The sequence below is a fragment of the Hypanus sabinus genome, chromosome 7 (genome assembly GCF_030144855.1).
Source record: "Hypanus sabinus isolate sHypSab1 chromosome 7, sHypSab1.hap1, whole genome shotgun sequence".
NCBI lineage: Eukaryota > Metazoa > Chordata > Chondrichthyes > Myliobatiformes > Dasyatidae > Hypanus > Hypanus sabinus.
In genome coordinates, this window is record NC_082712.1 from 174427394 (window position 1) to 174448135 (window position 20742).

At 44.3% G+C, this 20742-nt stretch overlaps 1 protein-coding gene across 1 annotated transcript in view; it reads left to right on the top strand.

Annotated features, from left to right (window-relative positions):
* kiaa1549la (KIAA1549-like a) overlaps positions 1 to 20742 on the top strand; it is a 250266-nt gene that overhangs the window by 174305 nt on the left and 55219 nt on the right. Inside the window, exons 14-15 of the mRNA XM_059976387.1 lie at positions 2941 to 3068; positions 19353 to 19537. Coding sequence (XP_059832370.1) covers positions 2941 to 3068; positions 19353 to 19537 — 313 coding nt within the window. The remainder of the gene's footprint in view (positions 1 to 2940; positions 3069 to 19352; positions 19538 to 20742) is intronic.

Genomic DNA, 20742 nt, shown 5'->3' on the forward strand with positions numbered 1-20742 from the left:
CTGGAAATTCAAGCAACACGCACAAAATGCTGGTGGAACACAGCAGGCCAGGCAGCATCTATAGGGAGAAGCGCTGTCGACGTTTCGGGCCGAGACCCTTCGTCAGGACTTCACTAGTAAGTCTGTTGGGGTCATCTATTGCATCCGGTGCTCCCGGTGTGGCCTCCTCTACATCAGTGAGACCCGACACAGATTGGGGGACCGCTTCGTTGAACACCTCTACTCCATCTGCCACAACAGACGGGATCTCCCGGTTGCCACTCACTTCAACTCTGCTTCACATTCCCATTCAGATATGTCCATACATGGTCTCCTCTACTGCCATGATGAGGCCAAACTCAGGTTGGAGGAGCAACACCTTATATACCACCTGGGTAGTCTCCAGCCCCCTGGTACATCGAATTCTCCAACTTCCGGTAATTCCCTCCCTCCCCCTTCCCCCATCCGACTTTCACTCTGCCTCCTCCTCCAGCTGCCTATCACCTCTCTCATGACTCTGCCTTCTTCTACTACCCATAGTGCTTTCCCCTTACATTCGTTCTTCACCTCTCCTGCCTATCCCCTCCCTGCTTCCCCCCTCCACCCCTTGATCTTTCCTCTGATTGGTTTTTCACCTGGCACCTTCCTCCCTTCCCCCACCTTCTTTATATGGCCCCTGCCCCCTCCTTCTTCAGTCCTGATGAAGGGTCTCGGCCCGAAACATTGACTGCTCGTTTCAACGGGTCTGCCCGACCTGCTGAGTTCATCCAGCTTGTTTGTACGTGATGATTTGACCACAGCATCTGCAGTGTACTTTGTGTTTAGCATCCTGGTAAATCTCCTCATGGACCCTATGTACAAGCACATGTACACATCACCTTCCATGGCCACAAATTGCAAAGATTCACCACCGTTGGCAGAAGAAATTCCTCATCATCTCAGTTCTAAACAGATGCCCCTTTATTCTGAGGCTGTGCCTATGAATCCTGGACGCCCCTATTAATGGACACATCCTCTCCACATCCACTGTAACCAGCCTTTCAGTATCCAGTGGGTTTCAATGAAATTCTCCCCTCATTTTTTAGTGCACCATTAAACGCTCCTCATTCATTAAGCCTCTCACTCCCATGATCACTTTTGTGAACCTTCTCTGGACCCTTTCCAAGGCCAGCACGTCTTTCCATGAATACAGGCACCAATATTGCTTTTTGAAAGATTATCTGGACCTGTAGCCGCTGGAGTTCAAAAAATGAGGGAAAATCTTATTGAAACAAATTGAACCATGAAAGGCCTAGACAGGGTAAACGTGCAGAACATGTTTCCTATAGTGGGGGAGCCTAGGACAAGAGGACTCAGCCTCAGACAAGAAAGATGTCCCTGTAATGCAGAGATGAGAGGTATTTCTTTAACTAGAGGGCAGTGAATCTGTGGAATTCATTGCCACAGACGGCTGTAGAGGCCAAATCACTGGGTATATTTAAGTGGGGATTGACAGGTTCTAGATTAGTCAGGGTGTCAAAGGTTATGGGGAGAAGGCAGGAGAACGTGGTTGAGAGGGATGATGTGGTGGAATGACAGGGCAGGCTCAAAAGCCAAATGGCCTATTTCTGTTGCCATGTCTTATAGTCTTGATGTCGATTAAGATGAAGTTGTTTACCAAAGGAAAAGAAGTAGGGGCATAGTAGAGTATGGTTTAGCACGACACCATTACAGATCGGGGTGCTGGAGTTGGGAGTTCAATCTGGTGCCCTGTCTAAAGAGACTGTACATCCTCCCCATGCAAAGTCTGGATTTTCTGCAGAAAATTTTGGTTTCCTCCAAAATTGCAAAGGCATCTCACTTAGCAGATTAACTGGTCATTGTAAATTGCCCCGTGATTAGGCTAGGGTTAATTTGGTGGATTGATGCGGGGTGCAGCTCAAAGGGCTGGAGAGGCATGCTCCGTGCTGTACTTCAATAAACAAACAAATAAATAATTAAATATGCTTACTGATATGCCAGGATAAAAATTCACAACCTAACAGCAATTTGTATTTCAGTAGCACCTTTGAAGTAGCAAAATGGCTAACGTGCCTTACAGAGGTGTTACTAAACAAAACTCTGTGCTGGACAGCGCAATGGTGGATGAGTGAAAGTCAGTGAAAGGATTTAATAGCATTTTGAAGAATTAGGTCCACACTCAGTACCTCCTATACCTAGTAATGTGGTCACTGAGTATATTTCTGTATGTCTGTGGCCTTCTTGTAGCCCATCCACTTCAAGTTTCGATGTGCTGAGCATTCAGAGTTGATCTTCTGCACACCGCTGTTGTAACGTGTGGTTATTTGAGTTACTGTTGCCTTCCTGTCAGCTTGAACCAGTCTGGCCGTTCTTCTCTGACCTCTCTCATTAACAAGGTCTTTTCACCCACAAAACTGCTGCTCACTAGTTTTTTTTTGGCGGTGGGGGGGGGGGGCGGGGGTTTGCACCAACCTCTGTAAGCTGTAGAGAGTGTTGTGCGTGAAAATCCCAGGAGATCAACAGTTTCTGAGACACTCAAACCACCCTGTCTGGCACCAACAATCATTCCACGGTCAAAGTCACTTAGATCACGTTTCTTCCCCACTCTGGTGTTTAGTCTGAACAACACCTGAACCTCTTGATCATGTCCACATGCTTTTTATGCATTGAGTTACTGTCACATGATTGTCTGATTAGACATTTTCGTCAATGAGCAGGTGCACAGGTGTATCTAATGAAGTGCCCACTAAGTGTACATTCATAAAATGAATGCTTTGCCCCTAATCATTCTATTGATAAAGTAAATTCTAGACAGTGCGTATTGATTGTTTTTAGATAAATACATTCTCTGTCAAAGTAAAAATTGAGAGAAAGAGTACAACTTGCTTCCGAAGGAGTTGATCTGAGGTTGCAGAGGGAGACGGAATTGTGACCCTGTCTTGTTGCTATGGTGACTTACAGCAGGTTGCAGAGCGACCAGGATTCAATCATCAGTGAGCAATCGGCAAATCTGGACTCGACCACCAACACTGCAGAGAAACCAGGCGCGCAGCAAAAAGCTACAAAAGAGGGTGTGAAGAGGCAGAATGGTGAGTTGAGTTTGCCTGTGTGTTTTCCTTTTGCCTGTCTGCTCTGCAGGCAGGCAATTTACAATAAGTCTCAAACATGCGGGAGTTCACGGGAGGAGATTTAATTCTCAAATCAAGTTCCACCCAGCTCAGATTAATGTATGGGTGGACAAGGTCTTGTAAGCCATTCACAAGATTCTTCGTTGAAGTATCAATTTTTAATACAATTTCAGGGAGTCAAACGGCCTTGAAACTGGCCCATCATTTCCTACTGACCAATCTGTCCAGTTAAACTTAGCCCATTACAACACAGACCATAGATTCAAGATTGTTTAATGTCATTTCCTGTATGTGAGTATAAAGGAGAATGAAATAACTGTTACTCTGGATCCAATGCAGCACAAAAAACACAATAAATATAAATGCTTCAGATAGTTTATATACATATGTTAAGTCTGACAGTACAGAACAGGAACAGGCCCCTTGACCCACAGTGTCGGTGCTGATAGGAATCCCAATTTAAAAATCACCTTGTCCTGCATATGGTCCGTACCACTCCATCCCTCCCAGTTCATCTGCTCGTCTGAAGCCTCTTAACTGTGACTCTATTATCTTCTGGAACCTTTTCCCCTGGCATTGTACTCTATGGACCCATCACTCTGTGCAAAAACACTTGGTATTGAATACAGAACAGTATAGCACAGTACAGGCCTTTCAGCTGACGATGTTGTACTGACCTTTTAGCCTATTCCAAGATCAATCTAACTCTTCTCTCCTACATAACCCTCCATTTATTTATCATCCTTAGATGTTAAGGCCTGTCTAAATGTCTCTTAAAAGTCTGTAATGTATCTGCCTCTACCACCGCCCCTGGCAGCACATTCCATGCACCTACCACGGTCTGCAGAAAAACCTAACTTTGCATTCCCCGCATACTTTCCTCCAATCACCTTATCATTATGTCTCCTCGTATTAACCATTGCTGCTCTGGGAATATTTCTCTGGCTATCCACTTGATCTATGCCTTTTATCATCCTGTACACCTCTACAGTGTCACCTCTCATCCTCCATTGTTCCATAGAGAAAAGCCTTAGCTCCATCATCTTATCCTCTTAAGAAATGTTCTCTAACACAGAATGCATCCTGTTAAATCTCCTCTACACCCTCTCTAAGGCTTCCATATCCTTCCTGTAATAAGAACAAAGATATAGGAACAGAATTAGGCCATTTGGCCAATGAGTCTGTTCTGCCATTCCATCATAGCTGATTTGTTATCCCTCTCAACCCCATTCTCCTGCCTTCTCACCGTAACCTTTGACACCCTTACCAATCAAGAACCTATCAACCTCTGCTTTAAATATATCCAAATACTTGGCCTCCACAGGTGTTTGTGGAAATTAATTTCACAGATTCATTTACTGTTGCTAAAGAAATTCCTCCTTGTCTCCATTCTAAAGGGACGCTCTCAGAGAACTGTGCTAGACTCCGCACGATAAGAAAACCCCTTTCCACTATTTCCGCTTATCCATATTCTGTACATTTCAGTGAGGTCCCTCTTATTCTTCCAGCATCAGTATGTACAAGTCCAGAGCCATCAACCTCTCCTCATAAGTTAACCCTTTCATTCCCAGGATCATTCTCATATTCCTGCATTTGGACCATTTCCATCTCTGTCTATGGTGTCTATCTAAATCAAGGGTTATCGCCTGGGATCCACAGACCCCTTGCTTAGTGGTATTGGTCCATGGTATAAAAATAGCTTGGAACCCCTGGTCTAAATGTCTCTTAAATATAGTGAATCTATTCCACTTCCTCCTTACATCCTCAAGAGTTGATGCTTGAAAGAGGTTGCATCTGTCATTTAGGATCCCTGTCACCTAGGTCATGCCCTCTTCTCATTGCAATCATAAAGGAGGAGGTACAGGAGCCTGGAGGCACACACTCAACAATTCAGGGACAGCTCTTTCTCTCTGCTAGCAGATTTCTGAATGGACAACGAACCCATGAAGATTACCTCAGTATTTTTGTTTCTTTATTTGTTCTCATTTTGCACTACTTATTTAATTATATATTTTGTTATTCTTGGGTTGGGGGGGGTGGAATCTGCTGTACACTGAGCAGGACCAACTCTTCACTCAACATTAGTTAAATAAATAGATTATCTTCTCATTACTGTTTGTGGGACTTGCTGTGCAGAAATTACAGCTACGTCCGTAAGATGACAACGACTATACCTGAACAAAACCTGAGCTGCTGGAGGAGCTCAGTGGGTGAAGCCGAACAGAGTTTCATTGTACCTATGTATAACATTCCATTCATCTGTGGAGGGAAATGCAATAGTCTACATTCTGGGTCGAGATTCTTTGTCTGGGCTGAAAGATAGATGTTAGATAGCCCGTCGAAAGATGTTGGGGGAAGAGATGGAGCAAGAGCTGGCAGCTGATGGGTGGATGGAAAAGGGGAGAGTGGGAATAGCAATAGAGGCTGGCAGCTGATGGGTGGATGGAAAAGGGGAGAGTGGGAATAGCAATAGAGGCTGGCAGCTGATGGGTGGATGGAAAAGGGGAGAGTGGGAATAGCAATAGAGGCTGGCAGCTGATGGGTGGATGGAAAAGGGGAGAGTGGGAATAGCAATAGAGGCTGGCAGCTGATGGGTGGATCTAGGTGAGGAATGGTGATAGGCAGATTAAGGAGTGGAGAGTGGGAACAGTGACTGAGACTGGGAGCATATAGGCAGATGAAGGAGGGAAGAGTGGGAATAGTGACAGAGACGGGGAGGCGATAAGCCAGGGTGGCAAAAGGCTACAGACAGTGAAATCTGATTTGAGAAGAAGGTGGCTTATGGGACCAAATAAGGGAAGTGGGGAGGGAAGATGGAACAGTGAGGAGACTGGGCTCCAGTGGAAGGAGTGTGAGGGAGATGGGCAAATGGATTTGGATGGGCATGTTAGGGGGGGCTGGGGTGGGTGTTGGAAGAACTGGGATCAAAAGGAGAGAGAAAGAGGACTGAGGGAGAGCTGTTAAATTGGAACTCAAGAATCCAGTATAATCTTATTGGGCAGTAGATTTTGTTTTACAAAAGCTACGAAAGTTTATTTACTCTCAAGATATGCACAATGATCAGGGATTTACACAGCTATTTACAATTTCAAATTAAAATACAGTTGCTATAATCTACAAATCATTCAGTTGTCTGGGGTGGGCACCATTCATGCAAAACACTGCTGTTCCCATAGAGACAACATGCCCCCTCTCCAAGGACACCTGGGCACGGACATAACCCCAGAATAGGGGCAGGTAGTCGGCTGAGGCAGTGCCCTCAACTGCCTGCCACCTGAACCCCTGAATGGCCATCATGACCGGGCCCAGGAGCAAGCCAGCTGTAGATCCCCCATTGACCCTCACCCCCCTCCCCACCTCCTTCTGTGCAGGGTGTCCACATATCAGGAGCACAGGGCTGAAGTACAACCAGAACCTCAGGGGCAGCCCCTTCAAGCAAGGACTGGAGCCTCTCACTCTCCATAAAAACATGCTGGAATTTAAATTTGTTGACCATGAGGTGCTTAGAAATATCCAAGGGTTAAAGAAAATATAACCACAGAGAGTCAAGTGTTTTATTACTGGCACCTTACTCCCTTGGAGTACACCCTCCCCCACACAAACAATCAGAGATGTCACATAAATGCAAGCTGTTTCTCTTCAGATGGGAAGTGATTTTTTTTTAGCTGTTTTCTTTAAACAAAAGGTACAGAAATATAACATAGATGCACTCAATAGTGACGGGAACAATAGCGCAGTATAGCAAAAGATTCAAGAATCTACCTCCATTCCAGATGGGGTAGCATATTTTTTGTGCCCTGAGGATGTGCCTGTTCCAGGTCCAATTCTGTGGATTCTGTTGCTGTTGTATTTGGCGACAAAGGCATTGCATTTTGGAGTATTATTTCATTGCGTCTTACAGGAGAATTGCATGTCTTTCTGTAATTAAATCTTGCAGTATTGTCACAAGTATTCCTCCCTCCTAATGCATTTATCCAATACCACATCTGTGACCAAACAATGATGCAAAGATCATCATTAACGGCACAGCAATCTCTTCTGTCACTTCCCTTAGTGACCAGGTGAGCACTCCGTCCAGTCCTTGACTTTTTTATCCTCCATCAGGACTAATAATTCATGAGTCCTGATGAAGGGTCTTGGCCCAAAACATTGACTGTTTATCCCTCTCCTTAGATGATGCCTGTCCTGCTGAGTTCCTCCGGCAATTCGTCTGTTACTCTGGACTTCCAGCATCTGCAGAATCTCTGTATTTGCTTATGTAACCCTCTCACTGTGGCTCATAACAAATGAGGCTCATTAGCTATCTCAGATAACAGTCACTTGACTCAGCAATGCATAGGTAACAGTGAGATGGCCATCTCCAATAAGCAACACATGTCTGGGGTTGGTATGATTCAGGTTCAATCTAACAGAAAAGTTAGAATGTTCTGTTAGGGGATCGAAAGATATGGCGAATGCTGTATAAATATTGCCCTATGCAAAAGTTATAATTCTCCAGGAAATAATGGAAATTACGCCAGCATAAAACCGGTCTATAATGTGCACATAAACGTTGGAACTCATTACTGGACAGTCGGGTGGTTCACTTTAATTCAAGGTGCTGGACCCATTTTCTGCGTGAAAGATGCCAGCCGCAATTTGAACGTTTTGCAAAGTCCTTTACAAACTAACTGACTAGCTCAGAAGTATTGGCAGTGCCTCCGTGGAACCATTCGTCTGCACAAAGAGCCTCTTACAACGGTGTCTGTCTTTTGGACGGGATTCCGCAAGTGCCTTCCATTGTGCTCTTATCCACTCCTCACTTCTCGCCCAACTCCTGCAAAGAAACCCAAAACCAACCCACATTCTCCTGGAAACTTAATGCTGCCAATCTCTCTCAAATGTCCATGACATCGCACCAGATAGAATGTTATCAAGAGAAACCCGAATGGCTGATGCAACATTCCTAAGCCGATCAAATGATTCCTTATCTTAACAAAAACTAAACTGCTCGACTGTAAAATTTGATTAACAGAACACACTGCATTTTACAGAAAAACTGCAGAAAATGAATACCCACAGCATAACTGTAGTAATTCAATAAAACATGTTCTTAACCAGGGTATTACACTTAAAACCATAAGACATAGGAGCAGAATTAGGCCATTCAGCCCATCGAGTTTTCTCTGTCATCTGTCCTAATGTTTGTCCAAAGTTCCAGCACATCCTCTTTCTCAATGTTCCAGCATATCAGCTTGTTTTTCACTGTCCTCACAAACGTCATGGTCCCTCTTACTGGTGAATACCGAGGCAAAATATTCATTCAGGATCTTCCCTACCTCCTCCAAATCCCGGCATATGTTTCCCCTTCTACCCCTCATCGGTCCTACCCTCTCCCTAGTCATCCTCTTGTTCTTCATGTGTATGGAACACCTTGCTTTTTTCTTAATCCTACTCACCAAAGCCTTCTCATGACCCCTTCTAACTCTCCTAAGTCCGTTCTTAAGCTCTTTCTTGGCTACCTTGTAACTCTCTGGAGCCCTGTCTGATCTTTGCTTCCGAAAACTTAAATAAGCTTCTTTCTTCCACTTGATGTTCCACGGGTCTTGTCTATTTTTGTTCCTTTACCCTACCTTCCTTTCCCTGCCTCAATAGGACAAACCTATCCAGGACACCATGTAAATGCTCCCTAAACAACCTCCACTGTTCTGCTGTGCATTTCCCCAAGTACATCTGTTCCCAATTAACGATCCCAAGCTCCTGCCTGATGGCATCATAATTTGTCCTCCCCCAATGAAATATCGCCTGTGTCTATCCCGCTCCAGGGTTATAATGAAGGTCAGGGAGTGGTGGAGAAAACCAGAGCATCTGGAGGAGATCTATGCGGGTCATGGGGAAAACATTCAAACACCTTATTGACAATGGCAAGAATCAAAACCTGTTTGGTGATCGCTGTCACGCTAGTATGGCTATGCTAGCCTCTACACTGCTGTAACACACTAAAGATGCCTGAAATGCTACGTTACGCTGACCAAAGTAAATAGAGGGTTAACAGAATGCATGAAGCTATAATCTATTGAAAGTCAATTTGATGCCAACAGTGACCTATTTCACTGTAATCTTTCTTTTCTTGGAGTTCTGTTTGCCTAAATTAGAACCTCATACTGTACCTCCTGGGGTTACAGAACTTCTCCTTTGTATGATTTCTTGATGCTTTCTCACGTGGATAAGCACTCAACCAAACTTGTATGCTGATTCCCTAATGGTTAACCTGCAGGTTGAGTCGGTGATAAAGAAGGCAAATGCATGTTATTACTCATTTTGAGAAGACTAGAGTATAAGAGCAAAGGTGTAATGTTGAGTATTGGTTAGTCTGCATTTGGAGTATTGCGAGCTCCTCTGGGCCTCATAAGAAAGGATGTGCTGGCATTGGAGGGGGTCCAGAGCAGGTTCATGAGAATGATTCCGGGAATGAAAAGGTTAATGTATGTGGAACTTTTGATGTCCTTGAGCCTGTACACGCTGTAGTTTAGAAGAATGAGAGGAGATGATTGTTGGTATGATTCAGGTTCAATCTAATAGAAAAGTTAGAATGTTCTGTTAGGGGATCGAAAGATATTGTGAATTCTGTATAAATATTGCCCTATGCAAAAGTTATCATTGTGGGCCGAAGGGCCTGTAATGTGCTGCCCTATTCTATGTTCTATGTTCTATGTCTCTGAAACAAATTGAAGGGATATGGAGTGAAGGCAGGAGATTGGGGCTGAGAGGGAAATGGATCTGCCATGATAGAATGATGGAGCAGATCTGATGACCTTAATAAGTGACCTTATTTTGCTCCTATATCTTATGTTTATATGGTCTTAAATTAAAAGGTTTAGAAAGTGTGGATGTGGAAGCAGTAGATCTTACAGTGGGTGAGTCTAGGACCAAAGGACACAGCCTCAGATACAAGGACATCCCTTTAGAGCAGAAATTAGGAGGAATTTCTTTAGCCAGAGAATGGTGAATCTGTGGAATTCATTGCCACAGATGGCTGTAGAGGCCAAGTCATTAGGTGCGTTTAAAGTGAAGGTTGGTAGCTCATGATTAGTAAGGGCATCAAATGTTACTGGGGAAGGTAACAAAATGGAGTTGAGTGGGATAGTAAATCAGCCATGATGAGGTGACAGAACTCAATAGGCCGAATGGCCTAATTCTGCTCCAGTGATTTATGGTCTTATGGTTAATGCTCCTGTGAGATTCCATGCATTGACCAACAAGGTATGAACCAACTTTACATCAACAAACTGGGTGATTTGGTAAGGTAATATACTGTATTGCACTGCAGGAAAGTTAGCATAATAATTACAAAGGGAATGAATACCTTTTCAGTCTTACAATACTGGTTTTTAATTTTTAGAAAATCATTGACAGGTTTTGGAATTTTTCTTTTGATGTGATGTGATGCACAATGTTTTGTAGATTAGCTCAAAAAGTCCTACGAAGCACTGCATTATAAATACCGTGAGTCTCAAACAATCAAGTCCAGCCTGGTCTTTACATATGGTTTAGCTACTAAGCCCAGCTGAACTGTTTCTACTGACAGGTGAAGGGGCAAAAGTAAGTTACTGGCACCAGTTGTTTCGAGTAGATAGGGATTTTCACCTGTGGGGGGCAGCTTATCTAGGAGAAGGAGAACTCTGATAATCAAGCCTTTACTGCCTTGTGGCTATACCTACTCCTGGGGAAGGCTTCAGGGTAAACCTCAAGGAAAAATGCAGAGCTGGATTCTCTAAGGCAGTGCCACATTGAGTTCAGTTCTTACTGGCAACTCCTGCAATGCTGCTGATGCCAAACTGTATCAGTCACTGCAGTTCCATTGGATTCATCAGCTGCGTGGAGAGGGGGAGCCTGCTACATGGGCACCAGCTTGCTCTCCATATCATACTGCCCTGGCTTGCATCTACATAGACAGCTAGGACGCAACATACATGGCTCACCCCAACCATTTAAAGCCTCAGATACCATACACAACCTAGAGATTCACTTCCTTGCACACACACACAGGAAAAGAAAGAAATACAACAGAATCCACGAAAAACCACACGTAACAAAGAATACCAAACTTCCAGTGTGCAAAAGAGAACGAATCGTGCGAATAATCAAACCAATAAACAAGTAACACATTGGACATGAGCTGCAGAGTCCCTGAAAGTGAGTCTACAGGCTATGGAGACAGTTCAATGCTGAGGAAAGTGAAACCAGTCTGGGAGCCCAATGACTGCAGGGCAGCAAATAAATAGGGCACAGAGAGAGGCCCTTCGGCCCAACTCACCCGTGTTGACCACGGTGCTCAGCAAGTTAGTCCCACGTTTGTTCCATAAACCTTCCCCTATAAGTGTAGGTCTATATGCGTTGTCATTACCATTGTGCTCCACAATAAGACGTGGGTGATCACCATCTTTCACCATAATTGTTCCTGGCAGATATTTTCTTCAGAAGTGGTTTGCCAATACCTTCTTCTGGGCCGTGTCTTTACAAGACGGGTGACCCCAGCCATTATCAATACTCTTCAGAGATTTCTGTCAGTGGTCGCATAACCAGGGCTTGTGATCTGCACCGGCTGCTCATAAGACCATCCACTACCTGCTCCCATAGCTTCAGGTGACCTGATTTGGGAGGGGCACTAAGCAGGTGCTACACCTTGCCCATTGGTGACCTACAGGCTAGCAGAGGGAAGGAACTCCTTACACCTCCTTTTGGTAGAGACCTCATCTCCACCCTACCACCTTATCCCTCATAAATGTTATAATTGTATCCACCTCTACCACTTCGTCTGGCAGCTCAATCTATTGACACAACACCTTCTGTGTGAAGCTGCCTGTCAGATCTCTTTAAAATATTTTCCTCTTGCACACTGGGTCTATGCTCCCTAGTTTTTAGTTCCTCTTCCTTCGGAAAAAAAATACTCTGTGCGTTAATCCTATCTATATCCCCTCTGACATTGTACACTTTTATAAGATCACCCCTCGGTCTCCCTCAGACCAAGGAATAAGGCTGAGGCTTTATGAGGTATTGGTCAGAGTACACTTGAAGTATTGTGAGCAGTGTGGTGAACTATGTGCCTGTCGGGACACGCCCCTGCTGACTGTTCCTGTGGCTCCTCCCACAGGCCCCTGTATAAAGGAGATCTGCGGCCTGACGCTCGGCCTCAGTCTCCACGACATTGTATGATAGACACTCACTCCTGGTTCCTTCTTCCAGTCAATAAAAGCCGATATCTCGCCTTACGTCTCAGTGTGAGTTATTGTGGTGCATCAAGCAGTTTGGGCCCCGTCTCTCAGAAAAGTTGTGCTGGCATTGGAGAGGGTCTTGAGGAGGTTCACGAGAATGATTTCAGGAATGAAAATGTTAATGTATGAGGTGTATTTAATGGCTCTGGGCCTGTACTCACTGAAATTTAGAAGAATGAGGAGGGATCTCATTTAAACCTACCAAACATGGATGTGGAGAGGATGTTTCCTGTAGTGGGGGAATCTCAAACAAGAAGCACAACTTTGAATAGAGGGATGACCATTTAGAGCAGAGATGAGGAGCAATTACTTTAACCTAATTGTGCTCCTACTGTATGTCATAGTCTTCACGGGAAGGACGTGCAAACTCCTTACAGATGGCCCAGGAACAGAATTCTGAATTCTGGACCACCCCCAGCTGTAATAACGTAGTGCAAACCTCGACGCTGCCATGGCACCCGTTTATTATCACTGGCTTATCGGATGTGAAATTTGTTTTTTTGTGGCAGCAGTTCAGTGCGGGGATAAAAATGCACTCAATTATGAAAGCGCGAAAAGGTTACTCCATTTCTGTCTGTAAGGAGTTCGTACACTCACCCTGTGAATCTCGGAAGCCTCAGTTTCCTCTCTCAGTCCAAAGACGTACGGGTCGATTGGTCACGTGGGTATAATTGGCATGATGGGCCTGTTACTATCCAGCACCTCCTCTGCTAAAAACAAGGGCAGCAGGAGACTTCCTGCTGCCTGCAAGTTTCTCTCCACCTTGCTTTGGAAATACATCATTGTTCCTTCCTTGTCAGCATGCTTGGAACTGCTAATCCAACACCTCTAGATGGACTGCAGTGGCTCACCCCCACCTTCTCAAGGCAGATGGGGGATTGGGTAACATAGGCTGCCTTTATCAGTGATGATCAGCTCCCAGACAACACAAGACAAAATGTTATGTTGCTGATGCCTAATTTGGAGTTTTGTGAGCAGTTCTAGCCACCTACAGTACTGTGCAAAATTCTTGGGCATATATATATATAGCTAGGTACCTTGATAATATTTATCAATGTGGAGTGGATGTCTAGTGGGAGCAAAGGATGTTCGGAGTGATGAGGGTAGGGTGCTGCGGGAGGGGTGTGGGGCAGGGGGCAGAGAAGGAGTGCCAGGGGCAGGGGTGGCACGGGTGCAAACACACCCAACCCTGAGACACCAGGCAAGGTCATCTGATTCCAAACAATTGGTTTATTGATCATTACAAAATGTCTCTCTGGTGCTTCCCGCTCCTTCCCCTCTCCCTTCCCTCTTTTCCCAACCGTGATTCCCCTCCCTGCCCCCTTCTCACTCTCAGTCCACAATAGTCACCCATATCAGAATCAGGTTTATCATCACTCACATACTGTATGTCACGAAATCTCTTCTTTTCAGCTGCAGTACAGTGCAATACATAAAATTACCACAGTACTGTGCAAAAGTCACTATATACCCACTATATATATGTGCCTAAGACTTTTGCACAGTATGGTACCTACAGGAAAGATATTATAAACCTGGAAAGATTGCAGAGAAAATTTACAAGGATTGTGCCAGGACTTGACCTGAGTTATCGGGGAAGGTTGAGTAGGTTAGAAATTTATTCCTTACAGCATAGAAGAATGAAGGGAGATTTGATAGAGGTATGTAAAATTAGGGGTGAAACTAGAACTAAAGGTCACAGGTTAAGGTTGCAAGGTGAAATGTTCAATGGAAACCTGAGGGGGACCTCCTTCACTCAAAGTGTGCAGCAAGCAGCTAGCAGAAGTGGTGGATTCGGGTTCGATTGCAACATTTGAGAGAAATATAAATAAGAACGTGGATGAGAGGAGTATGGAGGGAGATGGTCTTGGTGAGGGTCGAAGTGACTAGGCAATTTACATTTCACCATGGACTAGATGGGCCAAACGGCCTGCTTCTGTGCTGAAGTGCTCTATGACTCTATTGATCAATGATTCCACATTTTCTGCACATGCACCATAATATTTGTTCAATCCTCGTTCAAACTTGAACGGTAGCATGATGTTCAAAGAGAGAGAGCATTTTGTAGTTAAGGAGGTTGATGAAAAGACTTTGAATGTCAGTGTGACAGGCGATCAATATAGATTTGGCATTATTGATTACCTTTTGGATTGGAGTGCCATTGATGAGACAAGTTGACAGCAGGAATGTGTCAAAATGCTCGCTACTGAGATAAAATGGGAAATTATAGTGTCAGTTTTGCACTAAATGCAGTGAATCTCTCTAAATTCTACAGAGTTAGAACGTTCTTTAGCCAGTGGCTGCTGAATCAGGTGGCTGTGGAGGTCAAGTCATTGGATATATTTAAAGTGGAGGTCGATAGGTTCTTGATTAGTCAGGGCATCAAAGGTCGTGGGGGAAAGGCAGAAGAATGGGGTTGAGAGGGAAAACAAATCAGATATGATGAAACAGCAGAGCAGACTCAGTGGGCCAGATGGCCTAATTCTGCTCCTATGTCTTATGGTCTTAAACCGTGATTTTCATTGGTATTTACAGCTAATTCGGATTCACAGAAGGAATGAGGATAGATGTAAACATTGCTAAGGCCACTTGAGACTCATGAACTTATAATGACCTCACAGATAATCAAGCGTGTCCATGCCAGCCATCAAACAATCTATACGAAGTGTTCAAAGAAATAATAATAATAAATAAATAAGCATAAATATCAAGAACCTCAGATGAAGAAACCTTGAAAGTGAGTCCATTGGTTGTGGGAACATTTCAGTGATGGAGCAAGTGAAATTGAGTGAAGTTATTCCATTTGGTTCAGGAGCCTATTGGTTGAGGGGTTATAACTGTTTCTAAACCTGGTGGTGTGGGTCCTGAGGCTCTTATACCTTCCTAATAGCAGCAGAAAGAAGAGAACATGTCCTAGGTGGTGAGGGCCCTGGATGATGGATGCTGCTTTCCTCCGATAACAATTCATGTCGATGTGCTCAGCGTTGGAGGGGGCTTTACCTGTGATGGTCTGGGCTGTATCTACAAATGTACTATCCCTTCTACTGGCACTTGGTCCTTAGATTTTAACGCTTTGCCAATTTCAAGCGTTTGTGACACTAAGTTCATTCTTCTGCTATTAAAGCTGTATATTTTTTTAAAATCCAAGAAAAATCTCACTGAAATGCAATTTGAGTTTTATTTCTTCCTTGGGGATACTACGTGGAACGGGCCTTTCCGGCCAAACGAGTCATGCCGCACAGCAACCCCGCTTGTTGTTGTTGCTGCTCCCTTCCACACCTCGTGGCACATCGGGCGGCAACCTTGCCGTTTCTTTAGCATTTGTCTGGTTTCTATGAGATCGAGTTGTGAGCTCAACGCTTAAACCAGCATGGATGCAAAGCATGCAGGAAGCCCCTGGATTCAAACCTGGGACCATTCCCCTCAAAGTCTGCTGCAGATGCCACTACACCACCAGCCTGCTGTTTATTCCTAGCCTAGTCACAGGACCATTGACAATGACCAATTCACCTATTAACCGCTACGTCTTTGGACTGTGGGAGGAAACCCGAGCACCCAGAGGAACCCAACGCATTGACGGACGTCTGAAATGAACTCCAAACTCTGATGCCCTCAGCTGTAATAGGGTCATGCTAGGCACAGGGCTACTGTGACTCATTAGAACGTAGAACATAAAACACTCCAGCTCACTACAGACCCTTTGGTGCACAGTGTTGTACCGACCATACAATCTACTCTAAGATCAATCTAATCCTTCTCTCCTAGCATCGTCATAGGAACAGGTTGGTGAGGTATAGGTACAATGGAAAATTAATGGTTCAATTTAATATCAGAGAATGTATACAGTATACAACTTGATATTCTTACTCTTCCCAGACATTCACAACAACAGAAAAAAAAAATGAGTGACAGAAACATCGGAGCCCTAAAGCCTACCCTCCCTCAACGTTTTGGGCCGAGTCTCTTCATTAGCACTGGAAGGGGAGGGGGAAGAAGCCAGAATAAGAATATGGTGGGAGGGGAAGGAGTAGAAGCTGGGAGGAGATCGGTGAAGCCAGGTGAGGGGGATGGTGGGTGGGTGGAGCAGATGGGATGAAATAAGAAGCTGAGAGGTGATACATGGAAAAGGTTCTGAAGATGAAGGAATCTAAGTGGAAAGGAACATGGAGCATGGGAGGAGAAAGGGAGGGAGGAGGGGAAGCAGTGGGAAATGTTGGTCCAGTGGGGAGAAGAGAAGGAGGTAAGAGGGGTACCAGAATAAGGACTGGATAAAGATAGAAGGGGGATGGAGAGAAATTACTAAAAGATAGATTAATCGATGTTCATGGCATCGGGTTTGAGGCTACCCAGATGGAATATGAGGTGTTGCTCTGTCACCCTCCATAGATTCTGCCTGACTTGCTGACTCCCTCCAGTGTTTTGTGTCTTTGCTGTACAAAATAAGACTTCTGAGCAAAAGGACACAGTCAGGGACAAATCCATGGGAGTCCAAGCTGTGGTTTCTGGTGTTCTGTTGCTGCGGTATGGTTAGGTTGTACAGGTTGGTTCAAGAACTGAATGGTTGCTGGATAGTAGCTGTTCTTGAATCTGGTAGTGTTGGACTTCAGGCCTCTGTACCTCCTGACTGGCAGTGGCATTTGTGATCTGTGGTGTACCCCTAGCACAATGGAGAGCTGGATTTGCAGTCAGTGTGGCTTTTTCTTTATACCGTGGCTTAGAGGCAGTCCGGAGAAGATACACTAGGCTGAGTCTTGGGATGAGGGAGTTGATGTATGAAAAGAAAATATGCAGGTGGGCCTATACTGATTGGAGTTTGCAAGACTAACAATCTCACTGAAACCTTGAAGATTCTAATGTAGGGATTCCCAACCTGGGGTCCCCGGATCACTTGGTTAATGGGAGGGGACCATGGGAACCCTTGTTGTAAAGAGGATTGACAGGATGGATGTTTTTTAAAATTGGTTTATAATTGTCACATGTACCACTATACTGTAAAAAGGCTTTCATTTGTGTGCCATCCATTCATTTCTGGCCAGCCCATTATGGGAAGGATCTGTAACGTCGAGAGTGTGCAGAGGAGATTTATCAAGATACTCTCTGGATTTGAGAGGATGTCTTATGAGGAAAGGTTGAGTGAGCTGGGGCTTTTCTCTTTGGGGAGAAGGAGGATGAGAGTTGACTTGATGGAAGTGCACGTGATAACAAAGAGCATACGGTAGTGTGCAAATGTCTTAGGCATATATATAAAACCAGGGTGTGTAAGACCTTTTCACAGTACTGTACTTGTCAACCTGGAGCGGAGAGTGAGTTTGTAGATCTGGCAGGAACAAAGGATGTTGGAAATTGTCAGGCTGGAGCACCATGGGAGCAGTGTAGGACAGGTGGCAGAGAAGCAGGGCTACGAGCAGGATTGGTGCAGATGTAGACACATCCAGTCCTGAGACACCAGGAAAGGTCATTTGATTACAAAAAATTGGTTTATTGATCATTACAGAATGTCCCTCTGGTGCTTCCAACTCCCTTCACCTTGTCCCAACCATGCTCCCTTCCTTCTCCCTCTCCCTGCCCTCTTCCCACTCTCAGTCCACAATAGAAACCCATATCAGAATCAGCTTTATTATCACTCACATATGTCATTAAATCTGTTTTTTTTTGCGGCAGCAGTACAGAGCAATACATAAAATTTCTACAGTTCTGTGCAAAACGGTAGGCACCCTGGCTATATTTATGTGCCTCAGACTTTTGCACATTGCTTAGATTGGGTGAAGAGCCAGAGAACCTTTCCCAGAGTGAAAATAACTAATATGAGGGGACATAATTTTAAGGTGATTGGAGGGAAGTATGGGGTGGGGGATGTCAGAGGTACGTTTTTACACAAGAGGGTGGTGGGTGCATGGAATGTGCTGCTAGGGGTAGTGATAGGGGCACATCCATTAGGGGCATTTAAGAAACTCTTAGATAGGCACATAGATAATAGAAAATTGGAGGGCTGTGTGGGAGGGAAGGGTTAGATTGATCTTAGAGTAGGTTAAAAGGTCGGCACAATGTCATGGGTCAAAGGGCCTGTAAGTTACAAGGGGCGACGGTGGAGAACCCATGTGCAGGACACTGGCACGTCGACTCAGTTGGAGAGGCTGTCGTAGACTTGAATGTAGAGCAGAAAACCAGGGGGATCTTGACAAGGAGACGGGATTCACAGGGATTCTCTAGAACTAGGGCGACACTTAGAATTGCCGATTCCAATCAGAATAGGGAACGACGTATCACACAAGGATTGACTAACGAACTGGCAACCTGTGATAGGGTCGTCCTCGTTTTTATTTCCCATTCTCTGATTGAAAGCCAGATGTACAGTAATTGGGTAACTAGCAGCAATTAACTGAAACTGGGGCATGATCAGGGAGAAAAGAGTGTTAAAGGGGAACAGACGTCCGGAACCATGACACTGTACTGTGCTGTAATGTTCCATGATCTATTTTCAAAACAACCTGAAGTTATAATATTATGAGAGTCTTTCTTCCTAGGGGAGGGAGGGTTGTTTTTATATCAGAGGGCATAGATATTAGCTGATGAGAGAACATTTAAAGGAGATACAGGATACAAGTTTTACAAGTGTGTTGGGTGCCAAGGGAAGTGGTGGAAGCTGATGCAATATTAATGTTTAAAGCATTTAGCCAGGCACTTGAATAGGTAGGAAATGGAGGGATACAGACTATATACTGGAAGATGTATAGTTTAAATTGGGATTGTGTTTGGTATAAATATTGTGGGTGAAAGGTCCTGTCCTATCTTTTATGTTAACTTGCCAATACACCTTATTGACTTTAGTCAACGAATGTGCCTTTGTAAGGTAATGTGGACATTGAGTAATAGCTTGTTTTCACTGGATAGGGAGGATCTCTATCGTCCTTGGAGAGCCTCAACCCTTTTTGACTGTGTATTTGTCTTTTCCTTTATTGTGACCTGTCATATGTCATCTGCTGGCCCTCAGTCCCCGTCAGTGATGAGGAGGAGAATGCCACGCTATTTGAACACGTCTCCAAGACGTCGGACGACCCATTCGACACACCCTCGGGGTCCGTACAGCTTCTGTCCATCAAGCCGCTGACCGCACACCCTGGTTACCCCCAGTCTGGCTCGGAGAAGAGCCCAGAGATGGCAGCTGTCAATGGGGAGGTAAGTCCAGTAATCTCTCTTCACTTCAGGTAAAGAGTCACTGTCTCACCAAGGGAGATGTCTGTCATCAAAACTTCTGGCTTGTAAGGAGGGCATACACTCTCCAAAGCCTCTGTCATGGCCAATTAACTGGATTCTGAAAACTCATACTCATTTCTCAATCCCACATCATTTACAGTTGTGCATACCTGTCACCACACTGTCCTGAAGACTGAACAGAGAAATGCCATTTTTATACAGAATTGACCAGCAGTTACAAATACTGACCATTTGGTAAACTGTCTATGTTCAAATTCCTTACTTGCATGATGAGTTGTCATTCACAATAGTGTTAAAAGTCATTAGAAACTGCAAGCTAACAATCAATGTTACTTTGAAGATAGTAAAGTTGGTGTGTGTGTCTTGCATCTTTCTGTTACATCCTCATCTTGACTCCGTACTCTGAATGGTCCCCTGCTCTGCCAAGGAAAGCTGTGCTCTTCAGAGACTTTTCTTCAAAGGCTGGGTCAACAACACATTATATGTATGCTATACTTGCCTGGACATGATCTTAACCCTCTTACCTAATTACTTGGGCCCTTAGCTTCCAGTGAAGCATAGGCCATCGATGACCTCTGTCTCCATTGTCCTCTGAAGTCTATGGTATGGTTGGAGTTCATCAAGGTTTCTGTAATGGAGTGACTAGAACTGAATGTAATAATCCAGTTGTGACATAATCAGTGCTTTATAAAGCTACAACACAAATCCTGACCCTTGAATTCAAAGTACTAGCCTTTTATGCGGCACCTTAACAGGTGCCTTCTGGAAATCCAATTACACTACATATCTACTAGGTCCACTTTATTCACGCTCTAACAAATTTATCAAACCCAATTTTAAAAAGCTATGAATGAGCCAACAGATGGACAAGCCAATAAAAAAGCAGTTGCTGAGGGATGTTGCAAGGATCTATTTTACTTCTGTACTGCCTACCTATATGCTCAGAATCAGAATCAGGTTTAATATCTTTGGCATACATCGTGAAATTTGTTGTTCTGTGGCAGCAGTACATTGCAATACATAATAATAAAAAACTAAAAAGAATAGTGAGAAATATAGTTTAAAATTATATTAAATTATGTAGTGTGAAAAGAGAAGCAAATTAATTAATTAGATTGTGAAGTAGTGTACATTGTCCATTCAGAAATCTGATGGCAGGGTGGAAG